This window comes from Paramacrobiotus metropolitanus, unplaced genomic scaffold (genome assembly GCF_019649055.1).
Source record: "Paramacrobiotus metropolitanus isolate TYO unplaced genomic scaffold, Prichtersi_v1.0 Parri_scaffold0000143, whole genome shotgun sequence".
NCBI classification, from domain to species: domain Eukaryota; kingdom Metazoa; phylum Tardigrada; class Eutardigrada; order Parachela; family Macrobiotidae; genus Paramacrobiotus; species Paramacrobiotus metropolitanus.
In genome coordinates, this window is record NW_026570363.1 from 18861 (window position 1) to 34115 (window position 15255).

Sequence of the window (15255 nt, forward strand, 5' to 3'; positions counted from 1 at the left end):
GCGTCTTTCTCAGTGACGTTGCGACCCGGAATCGTACAGTAACCCTGTCTGTGTTAAAAATTTAGGTTTTATGCACTATTTTTTGTGAACGGACAGATTACTTGCTATCGTGGTATTCACTCTTGGATTAAGTTTGATACAAACGCAATGGTTCGTTGTATTGATCCACCGTTTTTATCTCATCCAAGTCTTAGTGGCAGTATAGTTGTCATTTTACGTGGCCGTATGTATTAGAGTGCAATTATCGTACTTTATTATTCCTTCTCCTACGCACGCATCCTCGCAAAATTGTGCACTGTTAACCAGCAAGCAATATTAACGGAGTGTTCTAAATGTATCGTCGAGCGCTGCAAACATCATGGTCGGAAGATTGCGCACAAATACTGTCGGCTCTCAAGGACCTCGACACCACCGCTTGCTCCGACAGCGAACTGGAGCAGTTAGCTACCGCTTGTTTGGCCGCTGCGGAACGGGAGCGTGCCGTACACAAAGTCCTAACAACCACGGCATACTATACGTACGATATCTCCCCCAAACACCTGGCATTCATTCAACAATCGCAGGATGCCGTCAAAGAGCGGTTCCTGGAATTCTGTCAACGCATTACGGTGAGAACATGATATAAGCGTGGACCTGATGAAGGTTCACGCGTAGGAACAGAATTAACGGAATTCTGCCTACCAAACAGATCTGGCAATGCTATACAGCGCCTACGCTATGGAAAGCGAGAAATGGCGTGATTGCTAGAACTTTATGACAACACTAAATTCGTAAGAATTTCCATGTGGACAACTCCGCATTGCTGACTGCAGCAAGCGTGAAAAATGCGCACGTAGCCGCCACATGATGCGGGTGCGCGCAGAACACCATGCTTTCGCCACGCGTAAGGCGGGCGCGCTATGAACACGCAACAGACTGCCAAGCGAGGGTGTACGCATGTACGCCTGCGCTCACATGCCTCTGGGAGGGAGGCTGAGCTCCGTCGAAGCAGAATCCACGTCCAATTCCTTGGGATCCTTGACGGCTCGTCTGTGCGATTAATAAAACATCGAGATTTAATCTCCCTTTAACATCACAAATTCCAATTACATGTGTGAATAAAGAGATCTCGGAACAAAAGTAAAAACAGTAAAAAAATATCAACAGAATTCATTATCAAAACGACTAGGATCCTCCGACTCCTAAAGGTCACTGGGTCCTGTCAACCGTAATCCGCTTTGGTCCATTCCGCTTTTTTGAGCAATCTTTATCATCACAATGAGAGATCCGCTTCTTAGGAATAGGTGCGTATCAAGTACGACTTCCGAATACTGCTGCTTCATCTTTGGATAATTCACGTATCAAGTACGACTTCTGGTAAGGTCATTCTCTTTTTCTCGATGACTCTCTTGAGCAGTGAAGTTCTCAAAGGTCATCCCATTCTCTTTGATGTGCGACTCGTTTGGGCCGTGACGATCCCAAAAGGTCATCCATTTTTCCATAATGAGTTCCGTATTAAAGGTCATGGAGGAACTTAGCCGATTTTTGGCTTCCAAGCAATTCTGCTTGCCTCCCTTGCAAAGGTCATCATTCTCTTCAACCACTTTCTTCGGTCGCACATCCTTTTCTTTTCCTTATAGTGCAAATTGACGCGCACTTTTCTTCTTTCCTTACCAGGTTCGAGGGCCGGTTAACGCCGTAACTCCTCTTTCTTCTGAGGCCGGTTATCGCCGTAACCTCAACATCTGAAAGTTTTACTCCTATTTTCTTGAACTCTTTCTCTTTTTCACCCTTGTGGCTTCTGTCATTCCGCGAGTGTGCCGACTCAGTAGGCCGCAACTACACTCTAAAGGTGACGTTTTAAATGTAATGAGGAAGGCCGGTTAGCGCCGTTACTCTTCCTGCTTCGAGGGCCGGATGACCTCCGTAACTCCCCATATTTCGGATCGCCTTGATCCTCTGCAACAAAACTCTGAAAACAATAGAAACACAAACGATATGACAGTTCAACAAGTTATGTCTCCTTCGCCCTGATACTGTACCTTTATCACCATTCTCGTGCTGCCGACTGATGGCCGTAACTAGCACATCAGCGATGCCCTAAAGGTCATCACTGATCATTTGAACCATTGTCGCGGTTCCGATCGAAACGTCGTCTTTCTTTTTCATTACGATCAGACGTTCGATCTCAAGGTTCCCTTTCCCTCTCTTGCAGCTCGTCTCCTTCGCTCCGGCTGCAGGTAGCACTGTGCCGATTTCGGTCACCTCTGCGCTGAATGCAGATCAAATGTTTTCTTGCGTCAACCATCCTTACTTTTTAAGTCCCGTGACCTTTCTCGTGGATGATTGGATGACCTTTCGTCTACGCGTGACCTTTCTGATTCTCGTGACCTTTTTCGAGAATGATCGAATGACCTTTCGTAAACGCGTGACCTTCCATTTCTGTCGGCTGACCTTTTTTTCGAGGATGATTTCGGTCGTTTGAACTCGTCTCTCTTGAAACTGCTAAAGGTCTCCGTCATTTCTTTTTCTTGCGTACAGAACTTGCGCATTTCCTCGACTTTGTCTTCGATCACAATTTTGGTGACCTGCGACCATCGGCTCCCTTTCGTCAGGTTGACCTTTTCTTGCAGGAATATCGTATGTTCCTCTTTCGTTAGTGAGAGTGGATCCTTGAGGATGATATCCAATTGCTGGATAAGTGATTCGCGGATTATCACCTCCTCTACCTCTTGTTTATTCAATATCGCGTCCGAAACGGGTACTGCAAGTCCCGCATGACCTTTAGCTGCATTGGCTAAACCCTTCTCTGCCGCAGCTTTTTCTCTTTCTTCCAAGCGCTTTTTCTGCATCGTTCTTGCTGTGTCTTTTTTAAACTTCTTTCTGAACGCATCCGCTTCCGCAGTTCTCGGAGGTTCAAGAGTGACATCCCATCCAGGTCTGCGTCCTACCCACATTCGGTATTTATCCTCCAAGATCACTCTATCTTCGGGCGATAGTTTTAGCCACGTTTTTCTTCTGACCAGGTGTCGAAATACATCTAAATTGCCTCTTCTTGCTTCGTGCGGTATTATCAGGAGCTGATTTGGCATCGGCACGGCCACCACGCATTCCCAGCAAGGGAATCGTTCACTTGAAAGAATGTTGTTGCGCTTGCAATCCGGACAATCCTCGTTGTAATTTGTCAACGGGTCGCCGGTGTCCTTTTTGATCGAAGGTCTTTGTCCCTTCTCTGCCTTCTGATGAGGTTGGCTCCGTTCAGCCATTCTGACCTTTCAACCTGCAATCTCAACAATTGTAAGTCCCGTGACCTTTTACTGATTTCATTTTCCAACGTCTATCTTTAAGCCTATGATAACAAGGCTATTCAGTGCTGAGCTGAAACTTTTCGCTGCTCTTTGATGATGACCTTTGTCATCCTTCTTTGACTGAACCATTTTCATCTGTATGGGTGACCTTTCCCATCTTAGCCCATTCGCTAAGTATTTTAGCCCCTTCGCTAATTTGACTCTTCTTGCAGAGTGTGGTTCGAAAGTAAGTCACGCTCTGCGCTTTCATTCTCATTTCTGATTCGCGTTAGCTTCATCTTGTGTGGTGGACCTTCCTCCCACACTTTGCTTCTTGCTGATGTATGGTGACCTTTCTCTGCTTCATCAGCACCATGACATTTCGGTCCTCTTTTGCTTCTGAATGAGTGCTACGTCTTTTTCCATCAAAGTCTTTCAAAATAGGCGCTTCTTCTTCTTGCTTGAGCACGGGTGACCTTCCCCCCGCTGCAATTTCTGCTGACCTTTAGCTGCCAGCTTTCCGGATAAAATCTAATGACCTTTTTCTTCCAACGTTTTGGCTAAAGTCTGATGACCTTTCTGCCTCGATCGCTTTTTAAACCTTTTCTCCTTAACTGCTCAGTACCATTCTCTCATGAGCAACTTTCAGCGAAGTCAATAATTCCTTCCTCTGTATCCTTTAGCTCGGGTGACCTTCTGCCCCGGCTGAGCTTCCCGCTGAATTCTGATGACCTTTAAGTGTTTCACTCGCTCTTTGATCCTTCCGTTCCCTTTCGTCTTGCGCCAATCGTTCATGAGCGATTTTCATTCAACGGCGTGATCGGAAATGACTTCGATTAGCGGGTTTATTTCTGATGACCTTTATGCCGTCCCAACTTCCAGTCTTAATATCATAAACTCCTATAAGCCTGATTTTCGGGTTTATTTGTTTTCGTCCTTTAGTTATCCGATCAAGTAATGCTTTGTCGGCTTCGTCTTCGTCTTGGACTTCTCCTCTCAGAATCTGTTCTGGAGTCGGCTTCGGAGTTTTCTTCATTTTCTTGACCTTTCGCTTCTCAATTTCGTTCGCGATCCGTTGGCCAAGTTGGTCGGCTTTTTCTTTGACGGCTTTTATTTGTTCCGCTCTTGAGAGGTCATCTTTGACGCTGGTAGCAGAACATGGTTCGAAAGTATCTTGAGGTTTACGCTCTGCTACTCTGCGAGCAGGCTCAACCATTTTCGCTCTTGAAAGGTCATCCCTAATGTTAGTAGCGGAGCGTGGTTCGAAAGTAGGCTCCACTTGAGATCCATGCTCTGTGCTTTCTTTATCCTCATTTCGGTGTGACCTTTCATTTTGCTCAATCGTGGTCAAGTTCCCCGCTTCTTGATTAAGCTTCATCGTGACTGGCGTCTCAAAGTCTTTAATCTCTTTCTTCTGTCGTCCTCTCTTTTTCTTAACTGGCTCTTCCGCCTCTTTTGGCTCTTCTGCCTCTTTTGGCTCTTCTGCCTCTTCTGGCTCTTCTGCCAAATCAGGTACAGAGCGTGGTTCGGAAGTATGCTGACGACTACGCTCTGCTTCATCTTGACCTTTCTCAATTATCTCCGAAGCTGCCCTTTCAGCTTGACCTTTCTGAACCGGTAACGGTGGATGCCACGGTTTCAGACGATCCACCGAAACGACTCGTAGGTCCGGTTCTTTCACCGCATCTTGCTCGATGACCTCGACTTCGTTCGGTCTCGGAAAACTGAGAATTTTCCACACTTTGTCATATTTATTCTTGAAGTCGGATTGGTTTTCCTTCTTTCCTTGCTTTGTATCTTTCGGGAGTCTAATTAAGACTCGATCTCCGACTTTGAATTGCGGCTCTGACTTCTTCTTGTTGTAGATTTCCGCGTGCTTTTCGTAAGCATCTTTGATGTTGCACTTCGCCACTTCTTCTGAAAAGGTCAAGTTCCTTTTCATGGTTTCGACCCATTCGTCTGGTGCACCGTAGTCGTCAGGAACGTTCGTCTTCGTCACTACGTCTTCTGGCATGGTCATTTCTCTCCCGTGAAGCATGTAGTACGCTGAGTACCCCGTCGTTGCATGTACTGCACGGTTCATTGCCGATATGACGTAGGGAAGATACTTGTTGAACTTCCTTTCATTTCCCGCTTTCAGGTACTGCGACAATCCATCACTGATGGTCTGCATCTGCCTTTCCACCTGTCCTTGACCTTCAGGATGGTATGCTGTTCCAAACGTGTGTTTGATTTTGAACACGTTGGTGACCTTTTTCAGTACTTCTGCGGTGAAATGCCTTCCGCGATCCGTATGGAGAATATGTGGCGCTCCGTGCACCAGAATTACGTGCTTCACAAAGATCTTTGCGAATTCCTTTGCAGTAGCTGTTTTCATTGGCTCCGCTATGACATACTTCGTCAGCTGGTCGATGAAGACCGCGATGTATTTGTATCCTCTTTTCTTCGTTGGAAGTAGGGGTCCTTTCAGATCCGCATAGACTCTGAAGAATGGATGTCCGACTTTGATCTCTTGGAGCTTTCCAGGCGGACACTTCCTTGGTGTCTTTATGAACTGACATCCTTGACACGCTGTAATGTAATTCTTGACATCCGTACTCATACGGTCCCAGTAATACCTGAGCCGGATCGCGGTCAGCGTCTTTTCGAAACCAAGGTGACCTGCTGCTTTTTCATCATGCAGTGCATGGATGATTGCCCTTCTCATTTGCAGCGGTACCACATATGTCCTTTCCAGTCTTCCTTTCTGGTCTTTGACGCGATACAGTATGCCGTTCCATAACTGGTAATGCGTCTCAAACTTTGACCTTTTGTCTGCGTCTTGCAGGTGCTCCAATTCATCGATGATCATTGCCAAGTGCGGATCTTTTAGCTGCTTATTCCGCAACTGCAAATTCGTATCATCTTCTTCTTCTTCGTCTCCTTGGAGGTTGACGATGCGGACTACTGCCGTGCTGAGTTCGTTCCAATCTTTGATGACCTTGCATCTCGGAAGAGGCTTGTGACCTTTCTCGATTTTCTTTGAGAATCTCAGCAATCTGATGGGACACTCTTCCGGAATGTATTCGGAGAGAATTTCTGCTTCGCGAAGGTCATTCTGGTCTACCATTTTCTGACCGTCTTTCGTGACCTTTCCATCTTTTCGTTCGGAAGCTTCTTTTCTCACTCTGTTGACCTTTATCTTGGTAGCGGAGCGGGGTTCGAAAGTAAGACGACGACTACGCTCTGCTTCATTTATGCTCGAGCGCATGTCTCCGCTTTTCTTTTTCTTCCGACACAACCCTTCTCATGTCGGCTTTCAGCCGTTCTTCCCTTTCTTCGGCTAATTGTACGAAAAGTTGCCAAACTTCAATCGGAGGTTCTTCTCTGTTGAGTTCGTTCTTGTAATCTTCGAAGTTTGGGATTTCATCATACTCTTCTTCGTTGCAAGTAGGACCTTCAATTGGCGCTCTTGAAAGGGCATCTGCGTTGTCGCAGTATTTGCCCGGCTTGTATTCGATCTTGAATCGGTGACCTTGAAGTGCCAATGCCCATCTTGTCAATCTTGGAAGTTCATACATGATTTGTTCGACTCCGATCTTAAGAGGTTCGTCAAAGCTTTGTGATCCGTTCTCACTGTGAATTCGGAGTAGTCGATGTACGACTTGAACTTTCTGACGGCGAAAACTACCGCCAGGCATTCCCATTCTGTTACTCCGTAATTCTTTTCCGCTCCATGCAAAACGCGGCTTGCGTATGCAATGGGATGTCCATCTTGGGACAAGATCGCACCTAGCCCTTCCTTTGATGCGTCGCACTCGATCACTGTCGGCTTTGTCGGATCGAACTTCTTCAATACTGGATCCTTGCATAGCGCTTCTTTAAGGTCATTGAATTCTTGGTCATGGATTGCTGACCAATCTCTTTTGATGTTCTTGTCATGTCTTAGCAATTCGTAAAGATGCGCCGTCTTTTGCGCGTATCCAAGGATGAACTTTCGGTAATAGTTTGCTAATCCGAGGAATGACCTCAACTGCCGTTCAGTTGTCGGTTTCTTTTGGCCATTAACTGCCATGACCTTTTCGGGATCCATTTTAATACCATTCTCGCTGAGGATATGCCCCAGGAATCCCATTTCGCGCATGCCAAATTCGCATTTCGTCGGCTTAATTGTGAAGCCTGCGTCGACCAAACTTTGAAGGACATTCCTTAAGTTCTGCATGAAGATCTCCCAGGTCTTTCCTGCGAAGATTACATCGTCGATATAGCCGAAAACGCATCCCATTCTCTTTGCGTTCGACAAGACTTTATCCATACAAAGTTGAAAGGTCGCAGGTCCATTGCAGACTCCAAAAGGCATTCTTTTGAAACGGAACATTCCGTCCTGCGTGACGAAAGTTGTCTTATCTTTCGAGGCTGGATCCATTGGGATCTGCCAGAAGCCACTTTGTAAGTCCATCTTGCCGTAGTACTTGTTTCCCGCGCATGCGTCAAGCAGTTCGTCTGGGTTCGGCAGTGGATAGTTGTTCTTTTTCGTCAGCTTGTTCAGCAAAATGTAATTGACGCAGAATCTTGTTCCCATAGTTCCGTCGCCATTCTTCTTTGCGGCGAGTACGACCGGAAAACTCCATTCCGCATCGGATGGTTCAATGACATCTTGCTGTAGCATCTCTTCGATGTGCTTTGTGATGAATTCACGACCTTTCCAACTTGTTCTTGCTGGATTGCATTTAACCGAGTTTGGCATCGGCTGTGTCAATAGTGTGCGTTACCCCTTTGACATCGCCGTACGGTTTCTTTGACGTGGGGAGAACTTTCCAAAACTCCCAAAATGCATTTCGCACGTCATTTTTCTGTTCTTCAGTTAGGTCTGGTCCCAACTTTAATCTTTCAATGATGTCGTTCAGTTCTTCTTTCGTCTTTGCGTCCACTTCAGGATCTTCAAGTATGTTTTTCACGACGGTAGCCGAGTTGACCTTTACATTCTCTAGGTGTTCGTAATGTTCTACGTAACCGAGAAATTGGCCCTTCCTTACGGTCTTTCGGCTTTTGCTTCGGTTTTCGATAATAATTTCGAATCGAGTGCCGTTATGGTCCGTGACTCCCGTTCTCGGTTGGACTTCATTATCCTTTTGAGGAATTGCTGTATACATCAGCTTCTGATTCCGTGGCACATGAACGCCCATCTTGACCTTTACGCGTGTGCCAAGGTTTGGTCTCAGCTTAACTCGTTGGTCGCTGTAAACCTTGATCGCTCCTTCTGGGATTCTTGCTTTCTGCACTTTAATTCTTCGAACAATGATCTCTTTCTCTTGTTGTTCGTTCTTTTCATCGTCTTCGTCGAGGTCCAGCAGATCTTCTTGATCTGAAAGGTCACTCACTCCAGAATCTTCAGAAGTGGTCGAGTTATCGCTCGTGCTCGAGAATTCCGAGTCGGATTCGCTGCTGTGGTTAGCTTCAAGCTCTTGACCTTTGCTTTTTCTCGATTGGTCGCTCATCGACGCCTTCGTCTTCACTTTCTGTTGAAAGGTCATCGCTTTCATCCTTGGAAGCGCTAAGTTTTTTCACTTTTCGTTTTTCGGGCAGAGGTTTGTCCGTTTCCTTGGACTTTCGTCCGTTTCGTGCTGCTATCCTCGGATTTGTTCGTGTTGCACGAATCCTTGCTCGTGACCTATCCCTTTCATCGTCTTCCGAGCTATCATCTGCTTGAGCGGTATTCTGTGACCTTTTTGCTTTTCCAACTGGCGGTCCTTCCTCGCCAGTTTCAGGTGACCTTTCGTCAACTTTCGAACTGACCTTTCTGGCTCCTCTTCCAGCATCGCGTTTAGTGACCTTTCGTTCTTCTCGGTTGGTGGCCCTTCCTCACCGTTACCGAGTGACCTTTGTAGTGAAGCCACTAACGACGCTGCTTTCTTCTCTTGCGGCGACATTTGAGCCTTTTTTGCCTCTGTTACCGGGATTCCGTTTTCCTTATCCCGAAACGCCTGGTTCAGTTCCTTGATCATCTGAGCCAACTCATACGCCGTGTGCGTTGGTTCTCTTCTTCGGCGCCTGTGCTGTTTTCTTGAGCAGCACTTGTGCTGACCTCTTGTTCTTTTTCTTTGGTTTCTTCGGCGCTTGTGCCGTTATCTTTGTTCTTTTCTTCTTCGGCGCTTGTGCCGTTTTCTTTTTCAGCGCTTGTGCCATGACCTTTCGGTCTCTTATCGCCGATAAAGACGCAATTTGCCATCAGTTCTTCTGTAGTCCAGTCATTGTTCGGTACCGTCTCATACATGCACCAAGTATCTCCGCCTCTTTCGGGATACTCCACTCCATCTGGATCTGGTGCAAAGGTCACCTTCTTTTTCTCGGATAGCCAAATAATCCAAGTTCGCGTCTTTTCGCGTGACCTTTAATTCTGGAATTTCTCCTGTGAATATCGGTACTTCTTCGAGGATTTTGCCCCATTGTTTATTCCATTCTCGTAAGCTTCCCTTTTGAGGCAGGCCTGGTAAAGGTCAAATAATTCGTACACTACTGTGCCGAGTCCAATTGGGAAAATGATTGCTCGTCCTTGACCTTTCCATAGATAATTAACTCTGAATTCCCAAAATAAGTCAACTCTCGCTTGCTCCCATATTTCGTTCTCTTCCATTGCTCGTCGCCTTTCCTGTCGAGCTTTGTAATCGGGTTTGTATACCACGGGTCGCTTTTATCCGCCTTTTCGGGAATGAAGTTGTCCGCTTCTTGCTGCCAATGATGGAGCCACTTCCTCTGGAGATGATGTAGTTCTTAACTACCGATAACCATTCTCGATAACATTGCCAAAGGTAAGTTGCTTTTGACAGTTCCGGCATGGGAAGTGTTCTCATAATCGACTTGACCTCTATTTCTTCTTGTCTTTTATGACGCGCAATTGCTGCATTGCATTTCGGCCATTCCGAAAGGTCATCTTGTGTCATTTCTTGCATGCATTTTGCACATCTTTCTTGAGGTCGCGCTATCGAAAGGTCATCGCTGTCGTGCCAATCGTGATGGCAAGAGGTTGCTCTCTTCCGCAGTCCATTCTCTTGGTTTGCGGAAATGACGCGATTGTTCCCTTCCGGCATCCGTTGTCTCGGTTCAGGACGGACGATAACTCGCTTATCCGCTTCTCCGGAATCGGTATCTGTCCATTCGTCATCTTTTTCGATTTCGATTACGCTGTTATCTGATGATATTTCGATGACTTCGATTTCTTCATCTGCAGAGCGTGGTTCGGAAGTAAGACGACGACTACGCTCTGCTGCATCGTTGCGCGCTCGCGTGTCTCGGCCTTTCACCCGCCCTCTTGCTTTATCACGTGGTTCGAAAGTGTGCTGAGCACCATGCTCTGTTTTCCTTGCATCCAGTTGCTTTCTGGCTTGATCTCGTATTTCTGAGAATAATGCTCTTTCGTCGCTGTTCATCAGTCCTGGCTCTGTCCTGGGCCCAACCATTTTCGTGCCCAGTGCCTCTGGTACTGGGAGTAGCCTTGACCACTCCATTCCTGGCACTAGCGACTGTTTCTTTGCAATCAGTGCTTCTGCTTGCATTATCTTGATTTGTTCCATCGTTGGTGACCTTTGCTTTCCTTTAGACTTCGGTGACCTTCTTGCTTCTTTCAGTATTTTCAATCCCTGTGCCTCTGGTACTGGGATTAGATTTTCACCATTCTCATTTTGTTCCTTATCATTCGATCCCTGTGCCTCTGGTACTGGGATAGCCGTTTGCCCCGAATTATTTCTTTGTTGAAGTTCGGTGACCTTTCCTGCATTGACTTTTGCAGAGGATTTCGGCTCGTCATCTTCGGCTTCAGTTTCTCGTTCTTCCTCGTCGTCCCCGTCTATCAGGATGAATTTCTTTGCGAGGAAGTCGAATCCCAGTAGGACTTGGACATCGTCTGACGCTGGTCTGACGTAGAACGAGTGTTGACTCGTTTTCCTTCTTAAGGTCACTGAGTTACGCAGTAGTGCGTTACTTCGAAGCCTGACGTTCCGCTGATCCCTTTGATCATCACCTTCTTTTTCGGTGGTAGTCTTACAGTCTGGAGGCCATTCCTTTCACAGAACTGTTGACAAATCAAAGACGTCTCTGCGCCAGTGTCAAGCATCGCCATGACCTTTTTATTTCCAATTTTGACTTCATGTGTATAAGCTTCGATCCGTTTCGGTAAGTTTCCATCTTCGAGTTTCAAGACTCTTATTCGACACTTGACTGGGATTGGTGCAGCATGCTTGCTCTCTATCAGACCTTTTGAGCTCCAACGATCTATCCGTTTCGGTACGTCGGGTCGCACATCTGAGAACCTTTCGATCCTTTTTGACTTCGGTAAGATATTCGCTTGCTCCTTCGCAGCGTTTTCTTTACCCGTGACCTTTGCCACTTCGCACGTCAAACCCTTCTCTTGTGCGTTCTCGTGACCTTTTATCACTTGCGCAATAACTTCGTATTGTGACTTTTCATTGCGCACGTCTTTAGACGGCTTATCTTGCAACTTTGCCATTATCTCTTGCGTAATTTCATCCGCAAAGGTCATCTCGTCATCTTCGCTCTTTTTTTCTGGTGACCTTTCGTACACAATCATCTTATGGTCGTTTTCTTTCATCCAATCGGTAATTTTCTTCGCAATTTCGTTATTCGTGCGAGTTGGATCGATTTGAGATGACAATCCGTCAGTTCTTGGCGGTGACCTTTCGTTGTCATTCCGGATTGCTTCTGTCATGTCATACGACTTCTCCTTCTGCGGAGTTTGCGCTAAGTCCGGTGACCTTTCCGGTCTTGACATGAAAAATCCACCATTTAGTGATCTTTGTAAAGGTACTTTCTCACCATACTGAGGCGGTAATTCACCCTTCTCAATCCGCTCTCGAAACTGACGGTTATTTTCGTCACATTGGTTCTTCTCTTTCCAGTACTCTTGAACTTTCGGTTGTGAAGCTTTTACCATTTCTTCGAGATGCTTTCTCATCCGCCAGTCTTGTTTCTCTCTTTCTTCCCAGTAAGCTTCTCTGGGAATTCTCACATCTTGCGGTGACCTTTGTGGCGGAGGAACTGGTTTCCACATACCATGTCGTCCATTTGGTCTGTAAGCCACTTTTTGCCACTCCATCTTTTGTTGTAGAGTGTTTGCCTCATCGAGAGAGTCATCTGAGACTTGCTGTGCCCCTTCGCTCTGTTTCACTGTTTGCTGCGCCATTCGCAGAGTCAAGTTACTTTCTTGACCTTTCGGTTCATCGGCGACTTCACCGTGACCTTTCTCTTTCAGTGACTCTTGAGTCTGCTGCACTGGCAATCTCTCGTGACCTTTCACTTCTTCAACTCTCGCTTGAGGTGACCTTTCGGTCTCTTGCGCTCCTTGCGCAGTCACGGCCCTTCTGTGATCTTCCTCGGCAGCTCTTGCTTGAAATACTTTTGCCATCTGCTCAAGGAATTTCGGTCTATCTGGACCGCCTTCGTGCGTTCGTTGCACGGTTACGGTCATTCCGTCAACTTCAAACGTATTTTCGACGAACTTTCGGAATCTCGCGTGATGTGTTTCATCATCCTCTCCGCTTGAGATTTCCGCTTGCGTCTTTCGCAGAGTAGCTTCACTCTTCCTCGCGGTTGCTTTCCGCGGTGACCTTTGGGTCTGCTGTCCTTGCAGCGTCACGTTACTTTCGTGACCTTTGCTCGCAGTTACTTTCTGCGGTGACCTTTGGGTCTGCTGTCCTTGCACCGCCACGTTACTTTCGTGACTTTCTTGATTTGCAGTTACTTTCTGCTGTCCCGGATGCAGAGTTGAGGCCCTTCCGTCAACCCTGTTCCCCGCAGTTACTTTCTGCGGTGACCTTTCGGTCGGCCCCGGCTGAGTCAAGTTACTTTCTTGACTCCCCGCAGTTACTTTCTGCGGTGACCTTTCGGTCAAATTCTTCCGTCCTTGCGGCAATCTTTTAACACCCTTCTCTTGACCTTTACGAGCCCCTTCGCTCGATTTCGAGTTACTTTCTCGAATCCTCGGATTTCTTTTCCGGGTCATTGCGTTACTTTCGCAGCATCCCTTTCTCGCTGCGGTCCTTGCCTGCAGCGGAGCACCTTGCTCCTCTATATCCGGTGGTTTCGGTTCCGGACGATCAGTAGGCTCACCGGCGCCTACTGACCTTGAACGTTTCCCTGGGCCATTCCCTGAACCGGCGCACCTTGCGCCTGACCGGCACCATTCGCCGGGGCGAAATTAAAGCCTCCGCCTTGCTGACCGAAACCGTTCTGGTTCCCACCGACGAAGCCGCCTTGCTGCCCGCCGAAGTCGCCCTGGCCACCTTGACCGGCGAAATTGCCCTGGCCACCTTGACCGGCAAAATTCTGGCCACCTTGACCACCATTATTCCACTGGCCTCCTTGACCAGCACCGTTCCATTGGCCACCTTGACCACCACCATTCCATTGGCCACCGCCGTAATTTCCGCGATTGCCGCCGCGGCCTCTGCCTCTACCTCGGAAGCCGCCTCTAACCGGGCCATATCCGCCGTTTCCTCCGCCTTGGCCACCTTGACCGGCGAAGTTGCCTTGGCCTCCGAAGTTATCCTGGCCGCCTTGACCTCCGTTGTTCCACTGGCCACCTTGACCAGCGAAATTCCCTTGGCCGCCAAAATTGCCCTGGCCTCCTTGATTGTTGTAGTTGGCCTGGCCACCTTGACCGGCGAAGTTCCCTTGGCCACCCTGACCAGCATACCGTCCGCCTTGGCGTGATTGTGGCACGTAACCATTTGCCATTGCGTTGCGCCATCCGCCATGGTTGTTACGCAGCATCAACCATTCTTCATACACGACCCGGTTGGGGTTCTGATTCCACGGTGTTCCCGCGAACGAACACGCTTGTGTGTAGTGGTTGCCGTACATGCAGTTCTGGCATGTCAGTGCGTTATTGGCCACCCATCCGTCGATCATGGTGAACAGGCGCTCTACTCGCGACCCGTATCGTGGTCCTTGATTTCCTTGTCCACGGTTCGGTCGGAAGTTTCCTTGATTTCCTCCGCCACCGTTGAATCCCTGGCCAGAAAAGCCCGGGTTCGTCTGAGCCATTCCTTGACCACCGAGCCCTCCATTCAGGGCATTTCTCTGCACGTTTCCTTGTGGATTCTGTTTCGGCCTTGCTGCCTGCTGAGCTGATGCTTGGATCGCCGCGATCGCAGGCTTGGTTACTTCTTGGACGGCCGTTTGGATCGCCGCGATCGTCGCGTACGATACCTGACCTTCATTTCGACCGTTACCAAAGGTCATCTCTTGAGTGCCTAACGGCGGGAATTCCGTATTGTATCCTGACGCCTGCGCCGAGCACGACTGGTTCTGTCGCCCATTCGCGACTTCTTCGATCTGGCCCGATCGGATGATCACGCAATCATCTTGGACTCGATTGCCTCTCGTGACCTTATACTTTTCTTCGCCAGTCGACCAGGTGCGGAAGAATTCCTTGATATCCATTGGGTTATGGAATTTCTGTGCTCGGAGTGCCTTATAAAGGTCACTGTCATTCTTACACCCTTGAATCAGGAATCCGATAGCCTGCTTCTCAGTTATGATCCGTTTCGACTTGAAGCGCATGATCGCCTGATAGAACTGGTCAAGCGTTTCTTTACCAGCCTCGAACTTTCTCGTCATCGCTTCTCTTAAGGCGTTGACCCCTTCGTCACGATCGCCAAAATGTTCTTTGAACTTTGTCATCCATTCATCGACGGTTAACTCTTCCGCCTCTTCTTCGTCATCGATTTCTCTTTCCGCGTCAAACCATGCCTTCGCGTCCCCTTTGACTGCGTTGGCGACTTCCAGCATCATTGCTGCATCCGAAAGGTCATACGTCTTCTGAGTCTCCTTGACCTGACGGATCCAACCAAGTAGAGCTTCTCGGTTGCCGTTGTAGTCGATCAACGCGGATTTCCGGGCCATGGCTCTCATGTAACCTCTGAATTCCCGTTCTTTGCGACGGAGTCGCTGTGCCTCAGCATGGTATTCCGCGCGGTATTCTCTTTCTCGCCTC

The 15255-nt window shown here is 47.9% G+C and overlaps 1 protein-coding gene across 1 annotated transcript; it reads right to left on the reverse strand.

Annotated features, from left to right (window-relative positions):
• Nucleotides 1-4074: 4074 nt before the first annotated feature.
• LOC129599320 (uncharacterized) lies at nt 4075-6375 on the reverse strand. Its single transcript, XM_055497533.1, has one exon. The coding sequence runs from the start codon at nt 6373-6375 to the stop codon at nt 4075-4077; it is 2301 nt and encodes a 766-aa protein (XP_055353508.1).
• Between the last annotated feature and the right edge of the window lie 8880 nt (nt 6376-15255).

Coding starts and splice junctions, on each gene's coding strand:
- LOC129599320 (XM_055497533.1), bottom strand. CDS start 6,375: ATGGTAGACCAGAATGACCTTCGCGAAGCAGAAATTCTCTCCGAATAC.